This window comes from Gopherus evgoodei, chromosome 9 (assembly GCF_007399415.2).
Source record: "Gopherus evgoodei ecotype Sinaloan lineage chromosome 9, rGopEvg1_v1.p, whole genome shotgun sequence".
Taxonomy (NCBI): domain Eukaryota; kingdom Metazoa; phylum Chordata; order Testudines; family Testudinidae; genus Gopherus; species Gopherus evgoodei.
Window position 1 is genome coordinate 30,975,218 of NC_044330.1, and position 20,886 is coordinate 30,996,103.

Genomic DNA, 20,886 nt, shown 5'->3' on the forward strand with positions numbered 1-20,886 from the left:
AGCGATGAATGGAGGGGAGATGGAACGAGTGGAGGCAGAGCCTCAGAGAAGAGGAGGGGCCGGGATGTTCGGTTTTGTGCGATTAGAAGGTTGGCAACTCTACTTGCGTAAGTGTATGTTACTGCAGATTGCCCCCCTCAACCAGCTACAAATCTGGGCGAAGATGGGAGGGACTCCATGGAAGTGGGAATGACACCAGTTCTGTGTCACTGTTCCCTCCCCCCACCTCCACCCTATCCTGCCTTCTGGATCCCTGTGAAGGGTGTGGTCTTGAGCCCATGCTGTGGGAGAGGGTAGAGAATGGGAGAGGTCACGGGGAAGGAGTGTGTAGGCCAGGAGTAGAGGTTGTTAACATATGTTCTCCCCACCACACCCAGTGATGTACTCGCTTTTCATAGGTGTTTCCTTCACCACCTATCTCAGCTGCCCCAAGATTCCATGGGGGAGTGTCTGGTAGCAGGGCTCTGCTGGAACACTATAGCCAATGAGCAGAGGAGGGCCCAGGAGGTCACCACGAGTGCAGAGGCCCAAGAACTCTGTGTGGCTGTCCTTGGTCTCTTGGGCATTAATTTGAAGATGAGCCCTTCAGGTCTCTGTGTGGGGTGGGGGTGCAAATCCATCTCACCCACCAAAAAGCAGTACAGTGGTGAGGAATCTCTGTGAAAGAAATCCTCATGGAGATTTCCTTCCCCTTAGTTCTTTGTTTTCCTTTGTATAGCGAGCAAAGGATGCAGTGGTGACTAGGGCACTTGTGTGGTGCTGTTCAAACCCATGAGAGAGGAGATCCTTTTCCTTGAAGGGCTTGCAGTTTAATTAAAGGCAAGATGCAACAATTGAGTAAGGTGTAGAGAGGGGGGATGGACCATAAGAAGAAATAATGAGTCTGTTAAGGGCTTAAAAGGGCTGATGGGACCGTGTCTTCCATTTGCATTGGGGGTGGAGAGACTCAGCTACCTACCTTTGGGCCTAGTGCTGATGGTGTGGCTTCTGCTTCTGAATTTCTTCCTGGAGAATGTGGGGGATATCTTGTAGTGCCACACCCCCAGAATAATCCCACAAAATTTGAAAATTATGCAAAATCCATTGTCTTGCTTGGGTATGCTTTCTATTATTGGTAGCAATTACATATGCCCTGCTTAGTGGTGCATTTTAGTACAGCATATGCCACTTTACTGATAAATCTTCAACAGTGGTTAACATTTGCTTGTATTCAACACGATAAGTTACCATCACACTAGTCTCAGTAGAGCAGTTCCTGTCAGAATGACAGTAGATTGGAAATTTCTATTTTTTTAAGACATGCTTGTGTACCACTTAATCACCTCTTCTTTGAAATGATGCAAATTGGAATACAAGTTGAAAATGAAACAGAAGCAATTATATTTGTAAGTCAAGCTGATTTCCCTATGAATGCTATGCAGTCCATATAAACCTGGGTATGAAGAACAAACCTAATGTTTGCTTTCAGGAAAACATGCCAACATGTTTCTGGATTTCACATATGGACACTGTATGCAGTGTTGTAGCCATGTCCGCCCCAGGTTATTAGAGAGACAAGGTGGGTGAGGTAATGTCTTTTATTGGACCAACTTCTGTTTGGTGAGAGAGACAAGCTTTCTTTTTATTAAGATCATGATTTTTAGTGTCTAGCAAAGTTACATAATAAAGACTGGATTTATGGCTTATTACAACCATTTGAACTCGCTAACCCCCCTTTTTGTCCTCATGACTACAGGGGCATTAACAGGCTACTTCATCTTAAATGGTTCCAAGGGTATAGCTACACTTGCAGCTGTACAGCGCTGGGAGTTACAGCTGTCTTCGTACAGCTGTGTAGGGAAAGCGCTGCAGTGTGGCCACATTTGCAGCATTTGCAGCGCTGTTGGGAGTGGCTGAACAGGCATTCTGGGATACCTCCGAATACCTCTGGAGGCCAATTATAGCGCTTTTGATGGCCACACTGGCGGAGCAGCGCTGCATCACCAGCACTGCAATCATTATACCTCAGGCAGAGTAGGAGTACAGCCAGTGCTGCAGCCAGGGAGATTCAGCGCTGTATGTGCCTTGCAAGTGTGGACAGTGAGTAAGTTGCAGTGCTGTAAACCCACCACCAGTGCTGCAACTCTCCAGTGTAGCCAAGCCCTTAGACTATGCGCTACTTATGCTACACTATTTGTGTGTTTAGCTGTGACACTTGGAGTACCTCTCCCAGACCTGAAGAAGAGCTCTGTGTAGCTTGAAAGCTTGTCTCTCTCACCAAACTGAAGTTGGTTCAATAAAAGCCATTATCTCACCCACCTTGTGTCTCGCACATGGTGCCGAGAGTGGGTCCCCGCCCCTTTGTTGGGCCTGCTGTCACATATGGACAATGACATGGAAATTTCATCACATCCTGTTATCTTATGCAGACACACTAAGTGAATGTGGACTTGCTTAAAGAGAACTAACTTGAAGCTTTTTGTACCCATATTTGGTTTCTGTCTGAAGTCCATTGCAGAGAGTTTAAAAAATGTTTGTCCGGTTTAGAGGTAGAAAAATATTTTTAATAATTAATTTTTGTGTGTAGGAGTACATAACTAAAAGCTTAGATGTCTATCTCAAATAACTTACAAACCTGTCCTAGATAAAAAGTTTCCTAGTTTTGTTTTAGGATGATCTTTTTATGTAACATTCCTGTAATTTAATATTACTGTTCTAAACCAAAAGTCCAAAATAATTTTAGAATCTAAATGGTTTAAAAGCCTTTGCCTGGCTTTGCAACACTTCTCTTCTATTTTTAATGAATTATTTTATTATTCTTGTTATCATAAATTGCAAATAGAAAAATAAATTGTGCTTAATGCTAGCAAGCAAGTTATGGTCATCTATTTGTATGATTATAAAAATTTTTATTTTAATCAACTACAGTAAAATATATCTACAGTGCATGTCTCCTATAGCTGACCCATCAATAGTTCCTGGAGTTCCTTAACAGGGAAGTAGAATATGGCTTATTTATAAGGTTATGCCTTGCCTGTCTTTGGTTGCTTTCCATGCATTAATGAACTCTTATAATATGGATGAGCAAAACATTTTGTGGCATAAATTCAGTTATGTAATTTGTTTTTAAAATCAGTCTGTTTTCCTTTAGATAGCTAAAATGTTAACTTTATAGATTTTTGCGTACTATTTTAAAATTTATTTTGTGAAATGCTGTTTTTCTAATGTTTATATGCATTTCTTTCATAGACCAGTAATTTTAAAACCTTGACTTGCAATATTCAGCAGCTACACTGACAATGAAAATAACTTGTAGAGAATTTAGTTAAGTACATAAGAATGGCTATATTTGGTCAGACCAGTGGTCCATCTAGTAGCAATTCTGCAATTTCATATTTGAGTTTCTTCAGAACTCTTGGCTGAATATCATCTGGTCTAGTGACTTATTGCCGTTTCATCGATCAGTTCCAAAACAACCTCTGCTGTTGCCTCAATCAGAGTTTGTCAATATGTCACCTAAAAAGAATGGCTCAGGTGTGGGAATCTCCCTCACATCTTCTGCAGTGAAGACTGTTGCAGAGAATTCATTTAGCTTCTTAACTGCCTTGTCTTCCTTGAGTGCTCCTTTAGCATCTTGATGGTCGAGTGACCCCGCTGATTGTTTGTGATATGTCCTGTTTCTTATGTACTTTCAAAACAGAAAAAAAAATTCGATTAGTGTTTGTGTCTTTTCCTAGTTGTTCCTCAAATTCATTTTTGGCCTGCCTAATTATACTTTGACTCTAGTTTATTCTCCTTTCTATTTTCCTGAGTAGGATATGACTTCCCATTTTTAAATCTCTCTAACAGCCTTTTACTCTGTTTAGCCATTATAGCACTGAGGTGGAGTGGTCCTCTTATTTTTTTTATATGTTGGGTGTGTGTAGTTTGACCCTTTCTAGTGGTGTTTTAAAACCACTTCCATGCAGCTTGCAGGCATTTAACTCTTGTGACTGTTCCCTTTAATTTTCATTTACTTAGCCTCATTTTTCTGTAATTCCCCTTTTTGAAGTTCAGTGCTCCTGTGGTGGCTTTGCTATTTTCCTTCCTCCAAGGATGTTAAATTTAGTTATATTACGGTGGTTGTTATTGAGCAGTTCAGCTATAATTACCTCTTTGGATCACTTCAGGAGTAAATCAAGAATTTCTTCTCCTCTTGTAAAAGCAGCAAAGAATCCTGTGGCACCTTATAGACTAACAGACGTTTTGGAGCATGAGCTATCGTGGGTGAATACCCATTTCTTCAGATGCACGTATTCACCCACGATAGCTCATGCTCCAAAACGTCTGTTAGTCTATAAGGTGCCACAGGATTCTTTGCTGCTTTTACAGATCCAGACTAGCACGGCTACCCCTCTGATACTTCTCCTCTTGTGGGTTGCATGACTAGCTGTTCCAAGACATTAATGGTATCTAGTAATTTTATTTTTGCATCCCAACCTCAGGTGACATGTTCCCAGTCAATGTGGAATAGTTGAAATCCTTCATTTTATTGCGTTTTCTGTTTTTGTAATCTGCCTGAGCATTTCACAGTCACCTTCACCATCCTGGTCAGGTGGTCAGTAGTGTATTCCTATTGTTATATGCTTATTGTTCAAGCATGGCATTTCTATCTATAGAGATTCTATGGAACTATTTGATTCATTTAAGATTTTTACTAAATTTGACTCTGCTTTCTTTCACACGTAGCGCCATCCATCCCCGCCTCTGCCAGTGCAACCCATTCTGTCGTTCCTATATATTTTCTACTCTGTATTGCCATGCCCCATTGATTATTTTCGTTCTGCCAAGTTTCTGTGATGCCTATTATATCAGTAGCCTCATTTTAATATCAGGCACTCAAGTTCTCTCACCTTAGTATTTAGACTTCATGCATTTGTTTACAAGCACTTATAAAATGTTAATATTTATTTGTCTGCCTTTATGTGATATAATTAAATGGGACTCTTTTTCGTTTGCCTGTTGCTCTTCAGATCTTATCTGTACTTCTATCCCTATTCATAAATCCTTCCCAAAAGGAATGTCTGTCCGAACTCCACACCTTCTGACTTTCCCACAGCCCTCAGTTTAGACTCCTGTATGACCTTTTAATTTTACATGTATTTTGTGTCAACATATTATTTCTTTTAGGAACATCCAAGGGTTACAGTTGGCGTTTTCATTGAACAACCAACACCTTTTCTATCTAAATTTTTAGACAGACTGTTGACTCTGGATTACCCAAAGGAACTACTTAGTATCTTTATTCATAATAATGTAAGTACTGGGGAACTGTCTGGAGCAGTTCTACTTTTATTCAGGTGCAATTGCTAAACCGTAATTGAGATTTTTTTTTTTGTAATATGGTAAGCAGCAATGGAAAATATGCAGTAACATTGGTAAATAGCAGCAATAGCACTTTTCTCAGAGTTTATTTGATTAAATTCAAGAGGCACTTTCTGGAGCCTTTAATTCAGTTATATTAGGGTTTTTTCCTGCTTTCTGTGGCCAAGACCTCAATGTTATTTTGTAACAATTTGGTTTCCTGATGTTTGTCATAACATTTGTGTTACATGAGGCTCCCAGCCTTAAAGTGAAAGATATGAGTTTCCAAAACATACACAGGAGAGAACAGTTGGGCTGACTTTTACTTTGAGTGCTCCTTACTAATCATCTAAGGCAGTGGTTCTCAACCTGTGGCCACGATCCGCTTGCAGCCCAGTCAGCACAGAGCTGCTGCCCATGTGACATCTTCAGGGCCATACAGATGGTGTTGGATGCAGCCCACATAACACGTTGTGGGCCACATACGCGGCTCACAATCATAAATAGGTTGAGAACCACTTATCTAGGGGATCAGTCCTGCAAGATTTAGGCCCTATTGACTTCAGTAGCATTAATCATATGAGTAGCTACTGATGTGCACAAGTCTTTGCAGGATGTGATAGCAGGATTGGTCCCTGTATTTTTCTGACTTTATACTGGCATGTAGTCCATTGACATCAGTGGCATAGCGTGTCTCAATTATGAGTTGTCCCTCAAGCTTTGTGAATATTTTTGTGGGGGGACAGTAACATATGCAGATTATATACCAGTAATTATGGGTTTTTATCATTGTGCAAAACAAGTGCCTCATTGTGCCAATCAGAAGTTAAATAGCCTTTGAAATGATCAAAAGAAGTTGGCTATCCTTGTAAATATAAAGAGGGGGGAAATTGTTGAGGATTTTTTTAACTTATTCTAAAGCCAGCCATGTTATGAGAGTTGGCTTAGAACTATTTCATGCTGTAGCTAAGGAAATTAGCAATCAAGAGAAATAATAATTAGAAAGTAATTTGAGAGAATTATTAAATATTCAGCACTTCTGTGAAAATACACAGAACTCTTGGTTTTACCAACTTGGGTGAAGATGCTCTGCACAACTTCCACCTTGTTTCCTCCCCACAAACACTCCGTTCTTTCAGTCGATGTGTCCAAACAGTTTCTCCACCTCCATCCATTTAAAAGGCCTCATGTCTTAACAAACTGCCTAACTTCACAGAAGGATGGATGTGATTCTAGCCAGAGTAAGTTTTGTAACTGTCCTCTGACTGGCCAACCAGGATCATTGGAGAGCAGTGAGAGGAACTATCTCTATAGCATTCTTAACCTGAAAGTGAGAAACTGAACCTAAGATCCAAACACTGATCCCTACATGCATTGTATAAAACTCTAAGCCCCCATCCTGCAACTGGGTATGTGTGGGCAGACCCCTACATCTCTACAGAGCCCACTGAAGTCCATGGGAGTTTGCGTGGGCATAAGGGTTCATCTGTGCAAATTTTATTGTGGGCTTGGGGCCATAGATTGCAAAATATGCAGTTCGCGATTCCTCCAATACTAGAACCATAATAAAAATACAAATTCCGTTGTTGCAGCACAGTGGTTTTTCTAAGTTCTTCAACAAAGGAGTTTTAGTACTTGAAAATATTCTGAAGATATCTGCAAAAATTGTAATGACTTCTTTCGTCTTGTGATGGTATTCAAGTGCAAATTGTACTAAGTGTTTTATTATGTGTGTCTTGCAGCACAGCAATTGATATTTTACATTAACTCTGAATTATTTTAACATGATTACAGGAGGTTTATCATGAAAAGCACATCAAGAAATTTTGGGAGAAAGCCAAGAAGGCTATCAGAAGTATAAAAATTGTTGGACCAGAGGAGAACCTGAGTCAGGCAGAAGCCAGGAACATGGGAATGTAAATTCTGTTTTTCTATGTCCTTTTTTTAAAAAAAATTGTATACTAACATTAAGTTAGATTATACATTTTCAATAGAGAATAAATAGACATTAAAACAAAGATTTCATTGGAATAACAAACTCTATTTAGACACACTGTGTAATATTGAATGTTTTATGATGTGTCCTCATGTATGCCATTATTTGTTTTTAATATAAAAAGCTGTTCTTCATTTGTGTAGGCATTTCTTGTTGGCTTGGATTTAATTTTGTTTAAATGATCTATCATTTGGACTCCAGATGAAGGCTTTAAGAATATAGGGAATAATAGATTATGTAGGAGTGGAACAGATGTTGTGGATTATTCATGAAGTATATCTGGCAGGAACATGAACGTATTTCTGAGCATATATGATGAGCAATGAAATCTGTCCAAATCTAAATTTGTGTTTTTTGAAAAGAAGCGTGCTATGCAAACAAAGTAAATGATACAACATAAAATACTATTTAATCTTTATACTACATTACACTACAAGATGTGTGGATGTTATTTCAAGTTTAAATAGATAAAATACTTTTTTTCAGAAATTAACGTTTCGGCTACTATTTTCAGGGATGCACATATGCTCAAGATCTAAAACAAAGTTAGTATAGAATGATGTTGAGGAAAAAAAATACAGCTTGCGTGCAAAGATGCATCAACTCTGTGCATTCTTGTACTCAACATCTTTGATCTTGTTTGTTATAGTAAAATTAAATTAAACTTAGTGTAGAACTAGGAGGAAATCTGGATATGAACACACCATAATTTTCTCTTTCTGCATGTATGGAGTAGGGTGGGGTTCAGAAATTGAACCCAGACCCAGATTTTGCATCTGGCTCCTATTTCATTAATTTGTATTTCATTAGTTCAGATCCATTCTGAACATCCCCCAAGCTTTATAAGTGGGTGTAGTTTGGAACCTGAGCTTTGATCTGTATTGTATGGCTTTGGACTGTTCTCTCTAGGTAACGGTGAGATTTCAAATTCTCTCTATAGAGACCATGTTAAATGACAGATCAAACTGCTCAGTAATCCATTTTATTTCCCTAATACCAAATATATACATTCCTACTCAGTGGTTTTACAGTTACTTTCATTTTGTGTTGTAAAATGCATTTTCTTTCATTTTAAATTATTTATTTGTGTTGGGGAGGGCCTTAGTGCTATTATTTTTTTTTCTAAATTGTGTAGAATTACATCACATACTAACGGTTAACAGATTTCTTGGCCTTTTTCCCATTTTTTGTTCTAAATGTATATGCAGCTACTTCCAACTTTACATCTGCTTCCATGTTTTTAATGGCCTCTAAAACTGTATTTCATGGTACTTCTGATGAGAAATTCCAATCGTGATTATTCTCAGGACATTGCAAAACAATACTTAGGGGAGAGGGACTGAATCATACAGGGCGCCTAGCTGTTGTTCGTTTGATATTGAGAATTGTTGATTTAAACTTCCAGTGGATGTTATCTTTATCCATGTTCAAGTTCTTTTGACTTAATGGTCTAAACATCACTTAAAGGGTTATAGATATTTTCTGTCCCCTAAAGGGCACTTCCATATTACCAATGTGTTTCTGGCAATCTTACCTGCTGTTGTGTATTCCTTGGGGTCTTTTATTACCTTGAAGGCATAGTAATAATTAAGAAAAGGACCCTCACTATAAAACCAACTAAAAGTTTCAGACTAGAATAACGCAACTCCAAAAGCATGGTTAAACCACAGGTTAAACAATCAAGAGTTTGGAAGTAAGAATCAACCACTAAATTGTTAGATATATAAACACTTCCTGTCTGCTGGCAACCCCCCTTTACTAGTGGTGATGACTAATGGACTACATTCCCCTCTTGGGCTTATTGGCGCCTGTTAGATATAACTTAAGATACCAGTAGTCTTCTATTGCATCTATAGGCCAAATGCATCCCTGGTGCTGCTTGGTTAGGCATGAAGAGTTGCACGCCCAATGTCAGGGCTGACTTTGGCCTTTGTGTATTTACATATTTGTCCTGGATCTTTTTCTGACAGCCACTGTATATTCCTTGCCTTTTCTCTGCATGCCTAGGTAGTTATACTAAGAAATGTTTCAAAAATATTTCATTGCCATTAAACATATGTTTCCCAATGTAAGAGGTTAAATTTGTATGTGTAATATATGGTCATATAAAAATGTGTACTGCATCATACAGGGCTCCAAGCTATTGTTAGATCAACTATCTTCCTCTATCCCCATTTAAGTTCTTTTGAATTAATAGTCTAAACATCACTTAGGAAATACCAGTAATCCCTGGAACCTTAGTTTTGATTTCCTGTAGATTTATTCCTTCATCCATCTTTAGGGTTGACCCTACCCTTATGAGTGAAGAGAGGATCATGAAGTCTACTCTGTGCTGCTCTTTTGAGGTTGAAAATTTGAAAAAAGAAATAAATGAGAGTCTGCTTTTTTTCCACAATTATATACTGCACTTGAAAACTTGTGAACTGGTTTATTGTATGTGCAGCTCTAGAGGATCTTCCACCCTCTCCCATTTATATTATTTTACAAGTGTAAAAGGGCAGTGCTATCTTCAATAATAAGCTTATATCCTATTATAACACTAAGCTCCAGATCTCAGTTGCAGAGCTTAGAGATCTCTGCCTCCTCTCATGAAGCTTACAGTACCATAATGTAACAGAAAGCAGAACTACATACAAAAGCCCCTAAAACTCTTTGTGATCCGGCAGATTATAAATAATTTAAATGGATGGTAGGAGTGGTGGTTATAAACTAGCCATTCACCAGCAAAGAGCCCCACAGAGCTACCTTTTTGCCAGTGTTGCATAGCATTCTGTCAAATTCCCCTTTGTAAGATAAGAGTATAATCACATTGTGATACATCACACTGGATACTTATTTCCACCACAATACAAATATAATTTGGCCCATGTTTCTCCTCTGACATGCCCTTGCTAACAGTCTCTGTCCTGCAGGGGATGAGTACCATAAAGGGAAAGTGTAAATAATCATATATAAGCCAACACAGAAAACTGCATTGTGCTCAAATGATAGCTATTAAAAGTAGGAATTTTAAAGTGAGTAATTCAAATATAAATTGACAGAACACCTTAATTCAACCTAAAATCAATTCTAAGTCAATTTCAGATTCAACTATATATTCTTCTATCCTCAAAGTCTGTTTCTACTCGCATGTGAAATTAATCTGATTCCTTGGACATCTGAAAAATGTATGTTTGCTTTTCTCTGATAAATCAAACTAAACTTTTGGGTTAGATTTGTGACACACATTCCCTATGGGTTATATCTGCTGCTTGCTCTCAGCCCTTTCTTCTCCATCTGGAATTCAGAATAATTTTATTCCATTCCCTTTAGTATTCCAATGTGAATGCATTGAAAAGAGCAACTCTTCAGAGATCTGACTTTTTTTCAAGTTTTAATTGTATAGCTCAAGCAATGCTCACACAGTTAAAAATCTGAGTGTTTTGGGGCCAAATTCAAGCGATTTAAAGTGGTATTACAGATACTGAGGTGTCCAGAAGATGTGTTTATATCAATTGATATTTACACACCTCCTTTTGTAAGTTGCTTTTACTGCTTTGCTTCTTTTGGACTCTTAGACTCACCTCTGAATTTGGCCCATTGTCTTAAACAGATTTCTTGTGTGGAATATGTGTTTGAGCAAATAGAAATAATCCACCAATCAATATTCCACAAAATTCTTGACTACTGAATGACTATTTTCAGTTCCTGGCATCTTAATTTTGGATTAATTTCTAGTCAGTCTGTTTTCTGTTTTAAGTATTTTTTTTCCCTTATCAGTAGTAAACATTGGTTGTGTATACATGCCAGAGTTCCATACAAATGGACCACTCATACTTCTATATACAAGCTTTTTGAGAAATAAACCCAATGTCCTTAACTTTATCCATAGACTCATGGGCTATATCAAATCCATTATGTAGCATATTACTATCTACTTGACTTTTATCACTATGAAGAATATCCTGAGAAAGGGTATGCATGAGTCCTACTGGCCATTCTAAGAAATAAAACTTATGGCAGAGTCCTGTGACTTTCCTGTTTTTGCTTTTGGCAATCTTTTGGCACAGCACATTCATTAAATGGGGTAGATTTTCGTTTTTCTGTCTGTCCTTCTAGTGTGCCCATTATTTGACCCCTGGTACAAAATTAAGAATTACGTAACAGTTCCTCCAGGAACGTTACTCTTCTCCTTAGTTTAACCAACCTCACTCATTTGGTTTACATTCCTCTCCCTTCCCCCACTGCTTTCAATTGTGCCCATTATCAGAACCAAGGGTGAGAGTTTCATCTAGTTTTATGAGGATCCTGAGCATGGACATCACTGTCATGTGTTCTTAATTTTTTTTAATGACATTTAAGGGGCAGTTCACCATGTGATAGTCTATCAGTAATGTCCTTTTGACTTCCGTTTTCATCACTAGGTACAATCAGTTGCAGAAATTTAACATGGAGTTGATATAATCATGGAACACAGTTACTTAGCCAGAAAAGGTGGACGATGTTGCAATCTGAGTGTTCTGGATCAATGAGTCCAGTAGGACTCCCAAAACCATAGAGATTGGAGGTCAGAACCATGAAGGCTGGTGGCCAGATAACCTCAACAGATGTTGAGGTAAATTTCCTAGTTAGATCTCTAAAATGATTGTTCCCCCCATTACCTCTTATGTCTTATTTGGGATAAGTTTGAGTTGCTTTCCAACTCAACTGTATACTAACCTTTCGGATATTGTGACAACTGGGTGGCAGTGTTAGCTGTCCTTGAAAAGACCTGAAGCTGTGTATGATTGGTGCATTGATGGCAGTGGCTTTTGATATAATTCCAGAATGTAATGTATCAGGAACACAAAATGACATTCTTTGCACCAATTGTAGAAGCAAAATGAGAGTGGAAGGGAGGAAGATGTAAAGTCATCTGAGCACTCCGCCTGTGTATGCACATCTCTTGGAATTTCTGTTCATTTTTTAAAAAACCTTGTCTTCAAGGAACATGTGATATTTTACTGTCATTTTTTTCCCACTTTCCAGTTCAACTGTGAACTTGGATGTAGCCACCCGTGCAATTTGGAGAGCAGATTTAACCAGCTGTTGTAGATTTTGGTATAACAGAAAACTCTAGAGATTACGATGAATATGTTCAGGCTATAACAAATGTAAGAAGTAATTTGTTTCCATTCCTTATAGGATTATCAATCCCTAGAATCTTGTTATTGGGTGATTCCCCACTTCCCCCTTTCCATTTCAGGGAATTTTTACAGGCATTAGTAGCTTTTCAGGATGTAGTAGAGCTACTATAGTAGTTCTGCTCCTCAGGCTTTATTTTGTAAATAAAAGTTAGCCCTTTATTCATTGTGTGGTTAGATATATTTACCTCTACTGGGACAAAAGTGTTGGTATATACTATTCTGAAGGAGTCAAAAGATTTCACTAAGGATATTCAGAAATTGCTAAGTGTAGTTCTAGGTGACACAACTATGGCATGGTCGAAACTATATGCTATTAATATCTTATGGAAAAGTCACCCCATGTATTCAATTAAGCTCCAACTGAGCAGGAATTACTAAATTTATATAATGCATTGGTTAATTCACAATCACCAAATGGCCAGTAGTACTGATGGTTAATGTTTGTCCTTCATAAGTTGCACAGAGAGGTGAATGTTGTCATCTTATTATATCACTAGGCACCATTTTTAAGGTGTTTCTCAAACTGCAGTATTCATAAAGAGAAGTCTGAATGTGTCCTAAGGTGTTCTGCTATCTATTCCAGGATTGCCATTCTCTTTCCAAACTATGAAGGACAGAAAATGATAGACTGCCTCAATTTCGAATACAAATCATGCTTATAGACATTTTAAATGGCTGTTTGCTAGAGAAAATTGAACAGATTATGTCTCTTCCCAACAAGTTACTGTGGGTTAGGACTAGCATATTTCAAGATCACGTGGTCTCAGTGGAAGGTTTTGTTCACAAAACAGTGACTTTTTTTCCTTTTTCTAAGATAAACCAGTGCTTCACAAGCAGAGTTAAACAGTAGTTTAATCCTCTTAGAATCTTTGTCTTCTCCTATTGACCACTTCTCATTGCTGCTTTAAAACAAATTCTTGAACTTGTTTACAAAAAAAAATCTTTTCAACTTTCACGTTTATACTACTAAGATAAATCTAAGCGAATGTACTGAGGCCAGGGAAATGAAGTTCTCCCTGAGGAGTTTAAGCTAAAAAGCATATGATTTAATTTTAGAGGTGGTAAGCACCTTTGAACGGCAAGCAGCTTATATGTCACTGCTATCCCTATCTCCTACTTGAATTAAGGAGTAAGGTCATGTGTTATCGTAGCATATCTGTGTCCTTAAATATGAAGCTATTATCAAAATGTAATATTCTGAAGCAGAAAGACTATCTTTATTTGTATCTATTATTTGTATTTCCTAGCGAAAGCTACTAGGCTGTGATGAAAGTCTAAGAAAAGTAAATATGAATTTCATTATTATGAGCAGGTTTCCTTTCTTATTATTGAGAAATTTTATAACTCCATGTTATGTATAATCCAAAGTTATAAAATTCTCTAGAAGTTTTGTTGGTGGTGTTTGCAAGTGCATAGGTAAGATCCATGTTTCCTACAAAAATTCCAGAAATGCAGGAAACTCTTAATTAAAAGATAATCTCTACCCCAATGATCCAGCCTGTCATATTATAGTGAGAATGAAAGGAAGAAATTAAAAAAACAAAAGGATTCAGACTAAGGTCAGGAAATCCAAACTGCTGCCTTAATTTTGAAAGATTCTTGTGGGGTTTTTTGTTGGTTAAAAATATTCCTGTAACTGTTACAAATGAATTCCCTTCTATTTAAGGTAATATAATATTTCTGAAAGCTTCCAAATAAATCACTAGTACCTTGGGTATATGTTAACTTGGAAGCTCTTCAAATGTCTAGTAGCTTGTCATTTAGATGAATATATTTGAATACAGTAAGAAGGATTCTTAAAACAAGACACACACAGCCAGTTTTGACAGAATACTTTGGCAATTTATTTTGTAAAAATAAAGTTGAAGTCCCACAAATTGCCTGCAAAATTTTATTTGACGAGACTTAATTAGTTTTTTCTGAGTATGTCTGCTCAAAAATGAACCTAAAGCTGCTACTTTGTTTTAAGTGATATGCTACTTAAAATAAAAAAAATCTATATGGATTGTTTTCAAATGTTGGTTAAAATAAAAATCCCTATGCTATTTAGCTGGGGCTTTATTTTCTAATAACAAAGCCAAATGAATTTTATGGTGGAGTTACAAAGCTTTGGACAGAGAAAATGAATAGACTGAAATAAACTCTGCCCAAACTTCAGTACCTAAATCCATATTTAGTCACCTAAAGGAAAACTGGAGATTTTCAGAGATGTTGAGCACTTGCAATTCTCACTGAAGACAACAGAACCTGGAGATTGCTCAGCACCAGAATAAATAAAAGGGGTCTAATTTTTTAAGCATCCAAATGTGGATTTCAGTACATGATTTTAGGCACCTAAGTTGGAAAAGTTTTATCAAGTATTTATTAGATGTGCTTGAGTTTTTCACATAAACTTATTTTTAACATCACATAAGGATGTACTTACTGATTGTGCTAAGTGCTGCTTTCTCTCTTTGCAGGGATCTTTGTCGCCAGAATAAAGCATGTGACTATTACTTCAGCATAGATGCGGATGTTGTGCTGACAAACCCGAAGACTTTAAGACTTCTGATAGAGCAAAACAGGTTCAGTATATCTTTGTTTTACAGACTGAGATCTTCATTTTTCCTAGTCTGGAAGTACTCTGCAGAATCCTGTTTTACTTGTCCCTTCTATGGTATTGCATTATTGTAAGAGAAGTTTGGTACAATTCCCTCTGGAGCTTATCAGCATTCCACTCTACTTGAGGAAGCATCAGGTGATCATGTTACTGAAAACTGTGCTGCCAATAGACCACTAAGCCATGCCAATGGCAAACATTTTTAACTCTGTAATTAATCTTGGCTGCTTGTTCGTTTTAAAAAAAACAAACAAAAACGGCAACAACAAAAAAACCCGCTTTAAAGGAATGCTGAGTTCTGTGGGGGTGGGGGGAAATAATCAGACCTAATTATTTGGTTAATGGAAACACTTTCTCACTTGAAAATGTTGAAGTGAAAAAGGTAGATGACCTGAGCATGCTCACTGGATTGGGCCCTGCGGGCCAGTTAGGTGGAGGAATCTCTGTGGGGCCTAAGCATCTGCATGTCCAGAGTGAGGATGCCATGTATATGTATAGAGGCAGAAACATAAGCACCCAGGCACCTTTTACTACAAAAAACATAGATATCAAGCAAGTTTCGGCACCTACAGGGTTCAGCAGTAACTGGATGGGAGCTTTGTATATCCTAATGAGGCCTGATTCTGAAATTTAGGAATTTTAGGAAAGTCCCCTTGTGAATCTAGTCCATGTTGACCATGAAGATATACTGATTATCACTCTTTATACTAAGCATGGGAGCTAACCATTTGCAAAATGTTTTGCATAGAAGAATATGCATAAACAGCAATTCCCAGTCTGAGCATCCAAGAGTCTAAGTCATTCTGAAGGCTGCTGTGTGGTGTCATTGCTTTCTGTTACATGAAGCGGGATTTCCAAGACTGATCAGAAATTGTACAATTCAGGCATTAAAAAAAGCCCACTTGTTTCAGTCTTAGTATTTGGAGTTTTTAAAAGAGAGAACGTTATTGGTTTTGCTCTTATGAGCTGTTTCTCATTGTTAAATAACTTCTCGAAGATACAAGACAAACTAAACTTTGACATCTGATACTAATAGGAATAAAACTTGTTAGCTTTTCACAATTTCCGGAAAAGATCCAATATTGACTACTATTCACAGCTCATATTTGTTTTTTTTTCCCTACATTAGGGCAAAATCTTGCTTGCTTTACTCATGAAAATCCACAAATTCCCATGTGAGTAGAATAGGCAGGATTTGGCCCTGAGTGATAATGCCAGGCTTTTCAGGTGGGTCAGACAAACAGGCAGAGTATTCATTTCATCAGCATATGTTGGAAACTGTCATACCTAATGACAAGGACTGAGTTGTAGATAAAGGCATAGCTGGCATGTCATTTTGATTATATTTCTTTGCTGAAATTGCTTGTTTTTGTAAAAGAGAAGTGTAGAACCCTGTATGCTGCAGACAGAAGTAGCACAAGTTTCACAAAACAGGCCTACGTGGGACAGCACTTATAAAAGGTCCATTTATTTTGCTACCATTTCTAGCCACCTCACATTTTCCTTCTCACCTCTGTTTTCAATATCTGCTGCATTATTTTTCCATTTGGAATAATTTCCATAATCAAAGTCCTCGACTTTTTGTTGTTGTTGCTTCTGCTACAAATCCTTAGCTAAGCTTAGTTAAAGGGTGACCATTTATGCTGCTTCTGCCTGCAGAATGAGGACAAGAGTATTTTCCTCTGCCTGAAAACTCCATGATTTATAGGGATCTAGGGCATGGCAGCTGAATTCCTGTCTGTTGCTCTCACCTTTGAGTGGCTAGAGGTTTGGAAACTGGCAGTTAATGGAAAATATTTCCCATCAGCTCAAATATAGAACAGCTGCTTCTAGATTTGATGATTTGATGGTCCTTCAATTCTGAGGCTCTGTCAAAGTGCAGAAGCGAGAGGCGCCATCGATACCCAGCAGACGTTCACATGCAGCCTTACATCTGTTTTAATGCTAGCAGAATCAAAGTTCATGTTTATTTTCTTATTGAATATTTTGTTTTTACAGAAAGATAATTGCTCCGCTTGTAACTCGCCATGGGAAGCTATGGTCCAACTTTTGGGGTGCTTTAAGCCCTGATGGCTATTATGCTCGCTCAGAAGATTATGTGGATATTGTCCAAGGGAACAGAGTGTAAGTTACCTTAAGATAATCACTAACACCAGATGTCATTGTACAGTAGTTAGTGACACATTCTTTCCTTGCCCAGCAAATACCTGTATTTTCCATGAAAAGAGAGCATTTCTGAACAGTTAACGTCGGTTACATTGAATTTCTTCAATAATATGCGATTACTTTCTGTTTCTGCAACCTGGAATAGAAAGATACAGTGCCCAGCACAATGAGGGCCTAGGTACTATCACAACACACGCATTTAATAAGTGATGGTCATCAGTACTGAATATGATCATGCTATGAAAATGAACTGTAATTAATTGCAAAAACTGAAGGAGTTATACTGTTAATTTGCCACTGTGAATTTATGCCAAAAAATAATCTAGTGACACTTCATCAAATATGTAACAAGTAAAGTCTTTTCCCATCTTTTCTGGACAAGCACAATATTTAATCAGCAGCTGAAATTACAATTAATAACCACTTTTGGAACAGCAATATTTGTTCCATTATATGCTGTCTGCTTTCCATCCTTAGAACAGCCCAGAAATGTTAGTCTAAAGTCCAAGCAGATGAGAAATACTTTGATTTCACATACAGTAACTTTTTTCCCCAAGATGAATGTACTTTAAACTACTTGAGGCCTGATTCTCATGTGTTCCAATGCCTGTTTACTTGGCCCTGACAATTCAAAAAAGTCTTGTTGGCCTGATACTCCTTTATGGCTATGTACTAATTTTATAGATCTGCCTCTGGAAAACACAAAACTTAGAATAGTCCATTGTCCTATGAAGAGGCCTATTTGTTGATATTGGCTCAACTGAATTAAACTTGGGGCCTGTTGCATTCACTGGTATCAGTGTGAAGAGGTCAGTTGGTCTATGAGAAGCTACGGTTGGGTGTTTAACATAAAATCTCACTGAGTAGCTTAATGCTATAATATAAAGGAATTTCATTGATAGCCTTGACCTAGTCTGAAAAAGGACGTGTTTATATATTTAAAACCCACTTTAGAGAATTTGGTGGAATTACTTTCTTCATGATAAAAGCTCATGAAATTTGTATTACTGCTTATACTCCCTTCAAGTCCAGCTGTAGTTTTTCAGCTATCTTGAGAACCTTACATCATTGCCTTGAACTTTACCTGGTCTTTTCAGTAAATAATGTTCAAATTGTAAAATATGCAACACATTCCAGTTTTCATAGTCTTAAATCTTTTCCCCTGGACTTCTTTCACAGAGGAGTCTGGAATATCCCTTATATGGCTAATGTATACTTAATTAAAGGACAGACTCTCAGATCAGAGATGAGAGAGAGAAACTATTTTGTCCGTGATAAGTTGGATCCAGATATGGCACTCTGCAGGAATGCCAGGGAAATGGTAAGGTGGATGGATGGATGACTTGCTTTTAAATAGCACATGCAGGGTTTTTTTAATGTGCTTGCTACATGTGTGTATGTATGTAATCTTGAATTGTGTTCACTTCTTATTAAAAGTACTAGCCAATTTTTTTGTGAGATACTGGCATTTTTTGCACTTTTTTTTTTTAAATAATTGAAAAGAATACAATGGAAGCATGTGGCTTTGGTCCAGACCAGTGGACTGGTGCACTGACAGCACATTGCTTTCTATTTAAATACAATTAAAATTCATAGGTGCTGTAAATTACCTTGCTTGTTGTCGCAATTGTTTAACATGAAGGTAGACTCAGTGGCCGCCTTGTTAATATATCAGCTATCAATGAGTATCTCCATTTCTCTTGAAATGTCCTTAATCTACACAATTTGGAACTTAAAACAAGTTAGGTGGAACACTTTTTTGTATTTAAATGAGAATAGTTAAAGTTGATGATTGAAGCTGTCAATATACAAATCTTAATTTAAGCCGTTTTCAGAATGATGATACTCTTATTAAAGTGTGTTATACTATTTATTGATATTTGTATTATGCTGTCAGTAATATGAAGACTGATTTATATTAGGAGTATAAATATGCAAAACCATATTTGTACTGATATTTACACTAGTTTCAGAACAGAAACAAATAAGAGGTAAACTACAGCTATTTCCAGACATTATAGCATTGGAAAAAAACTTGCTGAATTGAACAAGAAAAAGTTGGCAAGTATAAATTTTTTTATTCCCTCCATAACAAGGCATGATTTCATTTGTTTGTACTCATTCTAGCGAACAGCCCAATCAACATACTCTTATTTTCAACCTTCTAAGCAGCAGTTATTGCAATGTGTGCTTACCATGTGCTCGTGTTAAACTAATCTGACTCTGTGGCTCGTCAGAGAATTGCCTTCTTTTTCTCTTTCTCAGCCTGTGCTATGAGGCCATCTGGTACGTGCTTGTTTTTGTATTGCAGCAGATAAGAAGGGGCTGGTGGATACAGCTTTAACATGTACATAGGAGCTTTGCTTGGAGATGCATGCTGCCCGTAAAAGCTATTTTGGAATATCAGCTTTTGACTGAAGGCTGTTATTTACCTAATGTAACTGTGGAAACATAAAACCTAATACATCTCTGACAAAGAGAGAGAGAGACCACGTATCAGTCAACTGATGTGATGCTTCTCCTTCATTTTAGAGTTTTCAAAGGGAAAAAGGCTCCCCTTCTTCGGAAACATTCCATATGCTCAGACCCCCAAAGGTGTTGCTTTTTTTTATTCATTAGTTTTCACTATTATGCAGTATCATTCTATCACAGGAAAATCCTTCTCCTCTCTCCACTTACTTGTAAAATGTTGCTATATCTTTCTCTTTAGTCTTAAGTTACATTTTTCAAAAGCAACTGCTGATGTTTGGTGCCCAAACAAGACATCTTCAGGAACCTTTATTTTTCACAGTGAGGGCTCTTAGTGCCCTGAAAATCAAGTTCCTTTTCAGATGTCTGAATTTGGGCACCCAAAAATCAAGACAACCAGTATCGCTACTCATTTTTTGAGGATTTAGGCCATTACAGCTTAATTATTGGCATTATTAGTGCAATAAAATTGGTTAAACGATCCAAAAATCTCTCTGAATACTACTCAAAATCACCAAAAAAGATAAAGTGCAAAGTTTCTCTGGCCTGTCTTATTTGTAAAGTCTTTGTTCAGTTTTGCTATAGCTTGTGTTTGTGCAGTCATTGGGCAAAATGCTGCAGTGCTTATTCCCGTGAATAGTTCTATTGCTAATCCCACATGTGAGAAGGGCTGCAGAACTGGTCTCAATGTGTCCATTACATCAATGTCATGTTTCAGGAAAAGGAAGCAAGCATGAATAGTGTGTTACAATCACATGGGTGGTGGATGCACTTAAAAAGTTCCTTCTGGTTCTAGAGATACTAGCAGTATTTCCTCATTTCAAAAATACACAATCGTTCTAAAGCCAGAATAAATTTTACTCCTCCAAGGGCTTGATTGACATTTGTTTCTCCATATTTATGCTGATGTAACTCTATTGAAATTAGAGTTGCATTGAATAAAACTGGAGCAACAACATGGTGAATCGGGCCCAGGGTATATTGTGTAGGAAAGTGTTGTGATAAGCATTGATTAGCCACTTTTGCCAGACCCTCCTTATTTTCCCTTCTGCAGCTATTTAGTGTGTTGATAAGAGCCAAAAACTGAGCACATGTTTAGCACATTTAACCATGCTGGCAATTTAACACTTTCAGTCCTAAAACTGAGGTCCAGATACAAGCAAACAAGT

General features: G+C 37.5%; 1 protein-coding gene across 4 annotated transcripts in view; it reads left to right on the top strand.

The window, feature by feature from the left end:
• The window catches only part of PLOD2 (procollagen-lysine,2-oxoglutarate 5-dioxygenase 2), an 84,204-nt gene that overhangs the window by 46,643 nt on the left and 16,675 nt on the right, over positions 1-20,886 (top strand). For 3 of the 4 annotated variants that reach the window (XM_030576030.1, XM_030576031.1, XM_030576027.1), the window contains 6 exons: positions 5,149-5,274; positions 7,117-7,238; positions 14,943-15,047; positions 17,081-17,206; positions 18,428-18,569; positions 19,781-19,843. In XM_030576030.1, coding sequence (XP_030431890.1) covers positions 5,149-5,274; positions 7,117-7,238; positions 14,943-15,047; positions 17,081-17,206; positions 18,428-18,569; positions 19,781-19,843 — 684 coding nt within the window. The remainder of the gene's footprint in view (positions 1-5,148; positions 5,275-7,116; positions 7,239-14,942; positions 15,048-17,080; positions 17,207-18,427; positions 18,570-19,780; positions 19,844-20,886) is intronic. The other variant, XM_030576029.1, reaches the window with a different exon arrangement.